The following is a 13,138-nucleotide window of genomic DNA, read 5'->3' as shown; positions in this document are numbered from 1 at the left end:
AATTTGAAAAGGATTTAAATTAATCCAGAAAATATATTTTAAATTATTTTAAATATTTTGAATAAATAATATATGCATTGGACAATGTAAAATTTTATTGAGTTTTATAATAAATCAATATCTTAAAAGTAATATAAAAAATAATTTCAGTTGATTAATAATATAAAAACTTTACAACAATATATAAAGCAAACCAATAAAACTCTTAAAATTTATACCTAGCTACTAAAAATAATTTTAATCACCAAACAAGTTGATCAACAAACAAAATATTTCCTTTAAAAAAAACTAAACAAAATATTATTTTAACTTAACTAATGGTTTCTTAAAAAAATTAATTAATGGTCTTTGGTATAAAATCTAATATGTAACTCTATTAAATACTTTCAGAAAAAAAAAGAAACTATCTTAAATACTCTTTGAAATTTTATTATTACCCATAATAGTCTTATATGACATAAACATAACTGCTCCTTTAAAAGTTATTTAATTTTTAAGTGAGATCAAATTAATAAGAGCATCTCATGATTTTTATATAAGCAATAATCCTTATCACATATTAATCTTAAACAACTTAATTAATCTTTTATCCAATGAGACTTTTATTAATAGATTGTTAAACTTACAGATATTTTTTTATATAAATTTAATAAAAAGTTGATTAACTCATGAATAAGAATTACTTATATAAATAATTTTCTAATTTTAAACAACTTAAAATTACAAATAACACAACAAAATAATATATTTTTGATAAACAACTCAATAAATAATTTCCATGCTGGATGCTCTAAGGCCACACACACTTTCAATATCAGTGAGTAATATAAGCATATGCATGGTGGCTGCTACATACTGGTGGAAGGCTTTCTTTTTTGATTCACCGCATGCGTTCCTTTCCTCTTCTTTAATTTAATTATTTCTTCATAGAGTCATTTGATCAGATCATATGCTAATGTAACCAATAGCAGACGCCGCTGGATGTGAGAATAATCCAGACCAATACTATTCTCGCAAGCCTTCGCTCTTCTAATATAAAATTATACATGCATGCATGCTATTAAGTGTCATAAATTACTTGTTAGTTTATATAAATCAATAATTCTATGAGGTTTATATATATATATTTTTACTGTGTTATTGATATAGAGTATTTATAGAGTATTTATTAAATTTATTGATGATTAATTTTTATTAAAAAATCTAATTTATTACTTTTAATAAAATTTTCTCTTTTAATTATATTTTTTATTTATAAAACTCAAACCTAAGAGTTAACTTGAAAAGATCAAACTTAATATTAATCAGATGAACAATTTTTTTTAATAGTTATGAGTTTAATTTTTATATATTAATATGTAAAATTAGATGATGAATTAGAAATAGGAAATTTTTTATTTTAAAAATTATTTTATCAGACTAAATACGATATAGTTTGTTAAATTTAATATTATAAGGTATACGGCATTTTATTTTTGTAGAACTAGTAATAATTTACCGTAACAAATAGTATATGAATTTATTGCAAAGCATTTGAATTTTTTCTTGTACTGCTTTACTTTTTAAAGGAACCTTTTATTGTATGTTTATGGAAACATAATGTAAACATATTAAATATTTTTACATTTTAAATATAATAAATGTTTTAACAATATATTTTTAACTTTAACACAATAAACTATTACTATTACTATAGATATTAATCTATATACTAATGGTATAATTGATTTTTCACCAAAAAATGGTATAATTCATTATGCTAATGTTTGATGGACAAAACTTAAATACATCTCCTCAAGTGTTTTGATTTTATTCTCTAATCAAAATAAGAGTTTCAATTCGATAATCTACGTAATAAAAATACACACTAAATGTTAATATAAATTAATAAAGTGGAATTCTAATTTTAATTAGAATATAACATAAAATCATTTAAGTAACTCCATCCACTATTACAAAAAGTAGTTTTAACATCGGCTTATTAACATCGGTTTTTTACAAAACCGATGTTAAGTTAAACGCGGTGGCATATTTGTAAATAAAGTATCATTCTTAACATCGGTTTTCCAAAAAACCGATGTTAACTAATGATGTTAACATCGGTTTTTTGGAAAACCGATGTTAACATCATTTGTTAACATCGGTTTTTCAAAAACCCATGTTAACGTATAATATGTTAACATCGGTTTTCCAAAAAACCGATGTTAATGCATACACGTTAACATCGGTTTTTCAAAAACCGATGTTAACGTGTAATATGTTAACATCGGTTTTCCAAAAAACCGATGTTAATGCATACACGTTAATATCGGTTTTTTGGAAAACCGATGTTAACGTGTGATATGTTAACATCGGTTTTCCAAACAACCGATGTTAATATAAATTTTTTTTTAATTTTTATATATTTTAAAAAAATCATATATTGCGTTATTAATTATATTTTAATTAAAAATATATAATAATTAAGAAACAATTATAAATTCAAAAGGTAAACATTTAAAAATTAAACTAAATTTTTAAAATGAATTTCGTAAATTTAATTTTATTATTATTTAATCAACAAAATTTGATCAGATTTCGCCATATTTTTTGTCTCAGCAACTTAATTGTTTGGAGTTATCCTACTGCATTCACATCCTCGCACAATTATATGCAACATATATTTATAAAATAGAAGTATATATGTGGGTATAACATTATATATTTTATAATTATTAACACTCTGTATTAATAAGAACGACTTTAGAAAATAATTAATGTAGATAATGTAAAATAATTTTATTATTATTTAATTATAAATTATTATCTATGACACATTTATTAATTTTTATAATAATTATGTAAAATTAAAGTCATATTAATTTTTAATCAATTAATAATAAAACAAATTTACACTAATAATACATGGTTATTAATGAAATTCTTATATTTTTTAATATCTTGCTAGCAAGTGGAAAGGTAAACTACCACGATAATGTGGACCTACACATGAAGGTAGGTACAGGCCCACTTAATCCCGAAAAAAATTATACTATTATGATGGTAATTTGTCATGCTTAACCCCCATAATTGCCTCATATGACGTGGATGAATAAGTATATAATTCAATAATTATTTTAAGTGAACAAAAAATATTGACTTTTATTAAATTTTTTCAAAACTTTAAAACCTCAAAATAAAAATAAAGTCAGATAATAAAAATTCATTGCTATATAATTTTTACTGTCAGGATAAAATTAATTTTAAATTATTAAATATTATTAGAATATATATTGAAATTAATTAATAGTATCAACGTAAATGTTATATTAATATGCGTATATTACCTACGGGCTACGGGAGATGTATTTGATTTTATTTGTGAATTGCGTGTTACCTACGGCATATGGATTTACTTTTCGTAGCAAATTGTTAAATTATTGAATAAAGGATAATGGACATGAAATTAAATAGAAAACATTTTCATGATGATAAAATATTCTCATTTAATTATAAATTATTAATAGTATAATAAAAACTTATTATTCTTTTTAATAATTACTTCAAAAAATATTTATTCTAACTTATAATATAAAATTCACACTCTCACTATATGTAAATTAAATTCAATCCATATATAACATAATATCCCATTAATTATTAGCCGACGTCCTGAAGAGGGAAAGGCAAGCGGGAGATGTCAATATTATTTCATTTAATTTTCTGGCCAATATTTTATATAACAACGGCCTCCATTCCGCCTAAACTCTTCTTTCCCTCTCCTTCTAGAAACTTCGCTTCTTTCACTCCCTGCACTTCTTCCTTCTCCGCCACCGCTCGTTCCCTCCTCTGCTCCGTTCCGCGGTGGAGCCACCGCCTCCATTCCGCCTCTCCGCTCACTCCCCGTCCTCGGATCAGCGCCGTCGCCACCATGGGTGCTTCCCTCCTCCTTTCTCTCTCGTAGCGTTTCTTTTTTTGACCTCATATTTTGTTGTTCATTTCTCCAATTCCGTTTTTGAATTTCGCATTTTCGTTTCCATTTTTTGTATTCTGTTTAGCTTTCCTACACGAGTATGTGTTGATTGTTGTAGTGATATTTTTTTATTTCAGTTTTTTTTAAAAAGAATAAATAATATGAGAAAATAAACTCTGTCATATAATCATACACTGTCATATATTTCTTTTGGTAACCACCGTAATACAGTGTCATATATGATAAGATATTTGACTTTTATAAAAATTACCGATAATTTTTTATTGATCATAGTGTTAAAAACTTTTCATCCGAGAGTGTAGGTCTATGTTTTGGTAACGAGAGTAAAAGAAAGAAACAACAAAAGGAGATTAATGTATCACGTTTGGTTGGGGGAGTAGTGTAATTTGCATTATCTTGCTGTCATTGTGTGAATTTATATTTATGATGCGCGTATGTTTATAATGTCTAGTGCTGAATTTTGTGTTCTGATTATTGTTCATTTCAGCCAATTAGAGAACACACACAAAACTCAGCGCAGTCGTGTTTGAATCCCCACCTCCCACATCTCTCGTGTGATCTTGTGAGAGGTAATAGAAGTTGTGTGTATAATTTAGAATAAATTGTTCTCGTATCTTCTGAGCGCTTGTTATACTTAATCTTACTCTTTTTTTTTTATCATACACAAGATTGTCTTATGTAGGTGTTCATTCAGTTATTTCTTTGATTCTTGTTTTCATTTTGGACCGTGCTGCTCATCATCACAGGTACAAATGTTTGTTACCAATGAATATTTTTATTACGTGTTCACTGCCATTAATGACAATTGATATATGCTATACAAATTGTGTTCATGATGAGTGAACCTTAGATTCCCGTTTGAGATTGGATGCAATGATTCTTGCGGATAGTTTGCATTAATCATTGTATTTAATCTTGAATTGTCCGTTTGGACAGTTTGGGGAGACTGATATTTTTATGGTAGATTCATGTGTTAAGGTTAAAATTATTTTGTTTAATTTGATGAAATTTTGGTAATGCATTTCTAGTTGTTCTCTGAGTGCATACTTGATTATCGGGAAATTAATTTCACCGATTTCATGTTGTGTACTTAGAGACCAATGCGAAATGCTGCCAAAATTTTGTCAAATTTAACAAAATAGAATTAACCCTGATGTATGAAGCTACCATAAAAGACGGTCTTGCCGAATGGGATAGGGCCACACCTATAATAAAAAAGTGAGATTTTCATGCATCGAATAACTTTGAGAGTATGACCGAGTTATTACTTAGATGGATCGAAGTTGGATGAATGAAAGTCGCATCAGCCCAGAATATGAGGAAGGCGTCGAGCAATTCTTACAATTTGCTTCAGAAAGAGGTCAACCGGATGAAGATGGAAAATATTATTGTCCTTGCATCAATTGTTTGAATGGAAGACGACAAATACTGGATGACATACGAGAGCATCTGTTGTGTGATGGAATTAAGAGGAATTATACGACGTGGATATGGCATGGTGAAATGACAGACATGCAGAGTGGGCAACAATCCGAACCGTTTGATGTAGAAATGGGAGATCGCTTGGAGGATATGATTCGTGACCTTGGACAAGAGTCTTTTCAGCAAGCACATGCCCCTATGTATGATACATTACAAACTGATTCAAAGAAACCTTTGTATCCGGGGTGCAAGAATTCGTTGACGCTGTTGTCGGCAGTTTTAAGTCTGGTTAATATCAAAGCCAGATATGGGTGGAGTGACAAAAGCTTTAGTTCACTGCTTCAAGTAGTGCACGACATGCTTCCAGAGGAAAACACATTGCCTAAAAGTTACTATCAAGCAAAGAAAATATTGTGTCCCATGGGTATGGAGTATCAGAAGATTCATGCTTGCCCGAATGATTGCATATTATACAGACATCAATTTCAAGAAATGTCGAAATGCCCTAGGTGTGGGGTATCACGGTACAAACTCAAGGATGATGAGGAGTGTAGTAGTGATGAAAACTCAAACAAGGGCCCCCCAGCGAAGGTGTTGTGGTATCTTCCGATCATTCCAAGGTTTAAGCGTATGTTTGCTAATGGAGACGACGCAAAAGACCTTACATGGCATGCAAATGAGAGAAACTGTGATGGAATGCTTCGTCATCCGGCTGATTCCTTGCAATGGAAGAAGATAGACCGTTTGTATCCGGATTTTGGCAAAGAGGCAAGAAATCTTAGGCTTGGACTAGCCACTGATGGAATGAATCCATATGGCAATTTAAGCACTCAACACAGTTCGTGGCCAGTTTTGCTAGTGATTTACAATTTGCCTCCTTGGTTGTGTATGAAACGAAAATACATGATGTTGTCTATGATGATATCAGGCCCAAGACAACCAGGAAATGACATTGATGTTTATCTAAGTCCGTTGATTGAAGACCTGAGAAAGTTGTGGGATGAGGGGGTTTTAGTGTTTGATGGGTTTCGCAAGGAGACTTTTCAAATGCGTGCAATGCTATTTTGTACCATTAATGACTTTCCAGCATATGGGAATTTGAGCGGTTATAGTGTTAAGGGTCATCTTGCATGTCCCATCTGTGAAGAAGACACAAGCTACATACAACTGAAACATGGTAGAAAAACAGTGTACACTAGACATCGCCGTTTTCTAAAAGCTCATCACCCTTACAAAAGATTGAAAAAAGCTTTTAATGGAAGTCAAGAGCACGAAACTGCGCGGACACCGTTAACTGGTGAGCAGGTCTTCCAGCGGGTTGAACACCTTAATACTGTATTTGGAAAGACCCAAAAGAAGGATAAAAGTAAGAGTTGCATATGGAAGAAAAGGTCCATTTTCTTTGATCTTCCGTATTGGTCTGATCTAGATGTTAGACATTGTATTGATGTTATGCATGTAGAGAAAAATGTATGTGACAGTGTCATTGGGACACTCCTTAACATTCAGGGCAAGACGAAAGATGGTCTAAATACCCGTCAAGATCTAGCTGACATGGGCATACGATCGCAGTTGCATCCAAGGTCTGATGGTAAAAAAATATACTTGCCTCCAGCTTGTCATACTTTATCCAGAAAGGAGAAGATCAGTTTGTGCCAGTGTCTGCGCCAGGTTAAAGTACCACAAGGATACTCTTCAAATATTAAGAGCCTTGTGCATTTGAAGGAGCTTAAGTTGGTAGGCTTAAAGTCTCATGATTGTCACGTCTTGATGCAACAATTGTTATCGGTGGCCATACGAGACATTTTGCCTAACAAAGTCAGGCTTGCCATAACTCGGCTGTGCTTTTTCTTCAATGCCATATGTAGCAAAGTCCTTGATCCGGTCAAGTTTGATGACTTGGAAAACGAGGCTGCTATTATATTGTGTGAGTTGGAGATGTATTTTCCGCCTGCATTCTTTGACATCATGGTTCACTTAATTATTCATCTAGTCAGAGAAATCAAATGTTGTGGTCCTGTTTATTTGCGGTGGATGTATCCGGTTGAGCGATACATGAAGATCTTAAAAGGGTATACCAAAAATCTACACCGTCCTGAAGCATCTATTGTTGAAAGGTACATTGCAGAAGAAGCCATTGAATTTTGTTCAGAGTACATTGAAAAAGCTAAACCTGTTGGGCTTCCTGAGTCTCGGCATGACGAAAGAGTAAGAGGTAAGGGTTCAAGAGGACTGCATGTCATCACTCCAAGTGTAGAAGATTTGCAACAAGCTCACTTGTATGTGTTGAATAATAGTAATGAAGTTTTGCCATACATAGTTCGTCATGAAAATTTAGTCAAACAAAGTAATCCAAAAATGTCGAAGAACTCAGTGTTGAAAAAACATAACAAGACTTTCCTAGATTGGTTTAAACACACAATCTTGGCTGATGATAATGCTTCTGAAATGTTGAGAAAGCTAGCAGATGGACCTAAAAGAAATGTTATAACTTGGCAAGGATATGATATAAACAAGTATTCCTTCTATACAAAAGCACAAGACCAAAAAAGTACAATGCAAAACAGTGGGGTTACCCTAAGGGCTGAATCTCAACACTTCGCTAGTGTACATGATGACAATCCTTGTGTAGCTTTCATCCCTTACTTTGGTTTCATTGAAGAAATTTGGGAGCTTAACTATGTCAAATTCACTGTCTGTGTTTTCAAATGTAAGTGGGTTGACAGTAATACCGGTGTGCGGACCGATGATGTGGGATTTACGTTGGTGGATCTTAACAAACTCGCATACCAGAATGATCCTTTCATTATGGCAGAACAAGCGAAACAAGTATTTTATGTCGAACACCCTTGTGATCAAAGGTGGTCAGTGGTTTTACATGGAAAAACAATAGGTGTCAATGTTGAAGATGATTATTCATACATTGATACTTATGTTAGTCCTTTGTCCACACAATTGTCACCTAATGTCATCGGAGAAGAAACTGACGATGTTCATGCTAATCGTAATGATCACGATGAAGGAGAATTAATTAACATCGTCTAATGTAATTTTTTTTTATTTTGTACTTAATTTCAATTCATTTAATTACATTCATACGCATTTATTTTTTATAACATATTGAATTAATGTTTTTTTTTTCACAGCCAAATGGCTACACAGTCAAACTCTCCTCCGCCTCCTCCTCCTTCTACTGGTGTAACATCGCATTCGTCGTCACCACCATTGAAGCGGACTAGAAAGGCCTCACGCCTAAGATTATTGGCGACTAGACCAGTTGGGGCAGAGAGACCCCTTGTCCATGTGGATCCTGTTACTGGCAAAGCAAACGGTCCCCACAGCAAGAAATTTAGAACATATTTAGGGATCGTTGCTCGTGATAAGGTGGATGTCACATACGAAAATTGGAAGCATGTCCTTATTACTCAGAAGGATTTGATATGGGAGGATATTCAGGTATCATGTATTATTTCATGTTCCATATTGTTTGTTAGCCAAATATTTGAATTTAGTATTAATAAAACCTAATTTACTCTTTGTTAGGCTGAATTTGATATCCCTGAAGCATCTGATTTAAGGACAAAAAAGAAAATACTTCAGACTGTGGGGGAGCGGTGGAGACAGTTTAAGTCTGATTTGACGTCAAAATGGGCACTTGCAGCTGACAAGGATAGTGTTGATGACACTGTATGCAAAATGTACGGCATTAGCAAGGAGAAATGGACCCAATTTTGCCAGAGCCGTAGAGACCCTTCATGGGAGGTAACTAATTTGGGATTTTCATTTTTTTAACTTTAAATGAACTTATTATAATACATTGTAATCATGAGTTTCATTAATGTTTCATTTTTACAGAATGTTCGAAAAAAAGCACAAGCTGTCCAAAAACAAAACACTGCCCCTCACGTGATGTCTCGTGGGGGTTATGAATATTTAGAAAAAAAGTTGATGGATGAGAAGAGAAAGAAAAAACTAGAGGAAGCAACTCAATCCGGAAGCACTGACACCGTCATTGATCCTCCATCTCCCATCAAACGACACGTGAAGTGGAAGCTAGCCCGCACCAAGAAAACTGGTGACATGACATCTGAAGCAGCAAAGGAAATTGCTGACAAGATTGTAAGTCACTTTCATGCTAATCATCCATATCAAATTTTTATATTAATAAAAATTTTGAATTTGACATGTATATTTTTTCAAAAGTAGTGATACAAGAACACTTCTATATAATAAATAATTCATTTCATCAATATTTATTATATTATATCACCTATTATTTATATATATATATACATACATTTTTTGAATGATGGTACGTGAAATCATATCATTCCAAACATCTAATTAATACTTATATTTCTTTTTATCTGTTTTTTTTCTTATAATAATGTAGTATCATTTATTATACCTACTTTTTTCTTTCTTCCATCTATATATTAAACTCTTGTCAAATAGATTTGTTAGTCAGCAATTTTTTAAAATATTTTTCTCCTTTCTCTTTCTAGCTATCGAAATATATATTGATATTTTTCATTTTTAAAAGCAGTATGTCACAAAAAAATAAAAAGTACTTAATAGTTTATAGTGCCATTTTTTAAACTTGTGAATCGGTGTTTGTCTTTAAAATGTAATCGCATGCATCGTATATTGATGTGTATGCGGCAGCTGGTATCGTTCAACGTACCATTGGTTTTCGGTGCGAGCTGCTGTTTTGCGCAACAGTATTTCGATGGGCGTCAGTCCTCGACCCTTCTTCGCAAAACATGCATATATTTTTAGAAAATATTTGAGTATATGACCAACTTAATTCATAAATTTATATCTCATTGTGATTTTAATCCTGAAAATAATAAAATTTTAAATAAGTATCTAAATTTAATTGTTTTTCTCATTTTGATATCTGTCTGAGAACTTAAGTGATAATTACAAATAAGTTTAGGAACCACAATTATAAGAAAGGGTTATTTGGGGTTTGTTAAATTTAAAAGAACTAAAATAATAGTGAAATATAAATTTAGGAACTAAATTCATCATTTATTATAGAAAAAGATAAATTTAGTATCAAGGACTATGGAGTTCTTTAAATACTTAAATCTATTTAATAAATCAATACTCTTAATTAATTAACAACGATGGATACAAATGGAATAAACACAAATGGTAATAATAATAATAATATGTGTCCCTTAATAAGTGATGTAATTCGGCAGGAACTATTTCATATTAATACTACTAATTAACAAAAATTTCATATACATAAACTAAGGAATTTTTCCAAAAACATTTTTAAGAAAATCATCATATCACTTATTATTGCATAATTATTTCTATTTCTTTCTATCTCTCTCATAATTATAAAATAAATTTATAAAAATAGAGTCATGACAAAATATAATGAAATTACATACACAACTTTATCATATAAAGTATTAGAGTGTTCGATCACGACTCATTTCGTTTTATTAGCTCATCTAGACCATAGTTAATTTAGATAGATTGACACTTTAGAAATTAAACTCAAAGTATTATAAATACCTGCTTAGTTATACTTTAGCTTATTTTAACATAGTAAGGTGTCTTATACTATTTTAAAAATGCTTTTTTTAATAATTTTGTATTAATTCTGTAAAAATGATAATTATGTATTAATAAGAAATTATACATAATATTTTCATATAATATGACATTATATTTTATCAGTATTATTTATTTTAAATTATATAAAATATATTTTGATCATAATTTTATATTTCTTTAATACATGTATATAATGTTTGGATTGATAGATTTTGTTAATAAATTAACACTACTAAGATGTTATTGGTTTGAATGAATGAAATTAAACATGAATATCTTAAGTAATGATTCAAATTTAACTATTGTGAATAAAAAAAAATATAATTTAAAGAATTTTTTTACTGAAGTTGAACAATTAAATTTTTCGATAAAAATTAATCATTAACATAATCAATAATATTTTATGCTAATAACATAGCAAAATAAATTTGAGCTGCTTAATATTATTTAGTTTATTACCATATTTAGTCAAGTCAATTTTTTTAATCAAAACATATATCTATCAAAATTTTAAGTTGGATAAAGAAAAAAAAAAAAAAACTTATGTTAACACCGTAGGAGCAACGGCAGTAGTCCACTCTATAGCAGTCGGAACTTTCTTTTGTGACTTGTAATGTATTATGTATAACTACAGTATGGTTTTTTTCTATCTCAGAGTACTTACTAAGAACAGTATAAATAATAAATCTTTTGATATAATCAAACTTAGTTAGAAAATTGATATTTTTGAACAAATATTTATTTATATATACCATGCAAAAATAACTTCAATATAGTTCATAGAGCCAATAGTATTTAGCCCGTTCAAAGTTTCAAACTACTACTTTTGTACGGATGAGACGTAGTGCTATACTACATAAGACAGTTGTCATGACAGAAAACGGCCAAAAGTTTCCCCTGATATCCGTACTCCTTTGGATAGGACAATTTAATTTTAAAACAACTCATCTTAAAATACTAATTGTTATTAACAATTCATTTATATTTAAATGATATTTCAAATTAAGTTAAAATAACTAAGAAAAGTAAGATATTTTTTTAGAGAATAAATATGAATCTGTTTATAAATCTTAGACCTACAATTAATTTAAGAGAAAAAAATTATATTTTGTGAATAAAAAAATTGAGAAAAAAATTCACAAAAGATAGTTCATCAAATTTTTTGAAAAAAATAAACACCATCATCAAAATAAACACCATCATCAAATCACAAATAATTCATATTATGGTTAAAAATAAACACCATCATCAAATCACAAATAATTATATGTGATATGATAAATTTTATTGGTATTAATAATAATTACTTTAAAATTAAAAATATTTTAATTAATTGATCATGTAAAATTTTATATTAGCGGTACAAATTCATTAAACTCTTAATTTAACTTAAAAAATAAATGTTTACTTATATCTTCAAATTGCTTTTATTTTATTCATTCCTCTTCTTATTGTAAATCTTATTATAAATTTTTTATTCTCTTTAAATAAGATTTATAGTTTGAGTGTTTTATATAAATTTACATTTTTCATTAAAAATAATTTCCATCAATTAAATCAAATTTCTTTTAAGAGTTTTTTCAATTGATATTTTTTAACGTCCACCCCGTATCATAATTATAAATATAAAAGTACTTATTCTTAAATGTGAAAGCATTTTTTATTATCCTTTTCCCTTATAACATATGATTTCTTTATTGTTTAACACTTTATTTTCTTTGTGTAAAAAAACACCTTGTTTTTATATTTTATATAAAAAAAACCAACTTATCAGTATTTTTTATATCAAAATATTTTTTCTCGTCTAAAATATCATTTTACTTATACTTTTAAACTATTTCTTTTCATTATTTGTTAGATTAATTATTCTTATTCAAAATATTAGTTCTTAATTAAGTTAAAATATATAAAATAATTACTAGTGTTATTTATTTTTAAAATATTCATTCATTACGTTATATATTTTTTAATTATAAAAATTAAGTTAACCTAACATATTTGCTTCCTTTAAAGTCCAACTTGTAATAAATAGTAGTAATAAATTGTGCTAGGTTAATTTTTTGGGGAAATAATTTTATAATTAAAAACTATCTAATGCATTTTATGGATGTTTTAAATATATTTAAAAGTAGGTAGTATTTCAGTTAGTTTAAAGTCTCTTTTTTT

General features: G+C 29.2%; 1 protein-coding gene and 1 long non-coding RNA gene across 2 annotated transcripts; both read left to right on the top strand.

The window, feature by feature from the left end:
* Positions 1-3,687: 3,687 nt before the first annotated feature.
* Positions 3,688-8,846, top strand: LOC114413124. Its single transcript, XR_003666866.1, has 4 exons — positions 3,688-3,914; positions 4,461-4,542; positions 4,642-4,719; positions 8,542-8,846. It is a non-coding gene; the product is annotated as an uncharacterized LOC114413124 (long non-coding RNA).
* Positions 8,847-9,006: 160 nt separating this feature from the next.
* Positions 9,007-11,639, top strand: LOC114411377. Its single transcript, XM_028375078.1, has 3 exons — positions 9,007-9,157; positions 9,251-9,514; positions 11,628-11,639. The coding sequence occupies exons 1-3, from the start codon at positions 9,092-9,094 to the stop codon at positions 11,637-11,639; spliced, it is 342 nt and encodes a 113-aa protein (XP_028230879.1). The 5' UTR covers positions 9,007-9,091.
* Positions 11,640-13,138: the final 1,499 nt, after the last annotated feature.

Source organism: Glycine soja, chromosome 5 (assembly GCF_004193775.1).
Source record: "Glycine soja cultivar W05 chromosome 5, ASM419377v2, whole genome shotgun sequence".
NCBI classification, from domain to species: domain Eukaryota; kingdom Viridiplantae; phylum Streptophyta; class Magnoliopsida; order Fabales; family Fabaceae; genus Glycine; species Glycine soja.
The sequence above is the reverse complement of the archived record's forward strand: the minus strand, read 5'-3'. Positions and strand labels throughout refer to the sequence as shown.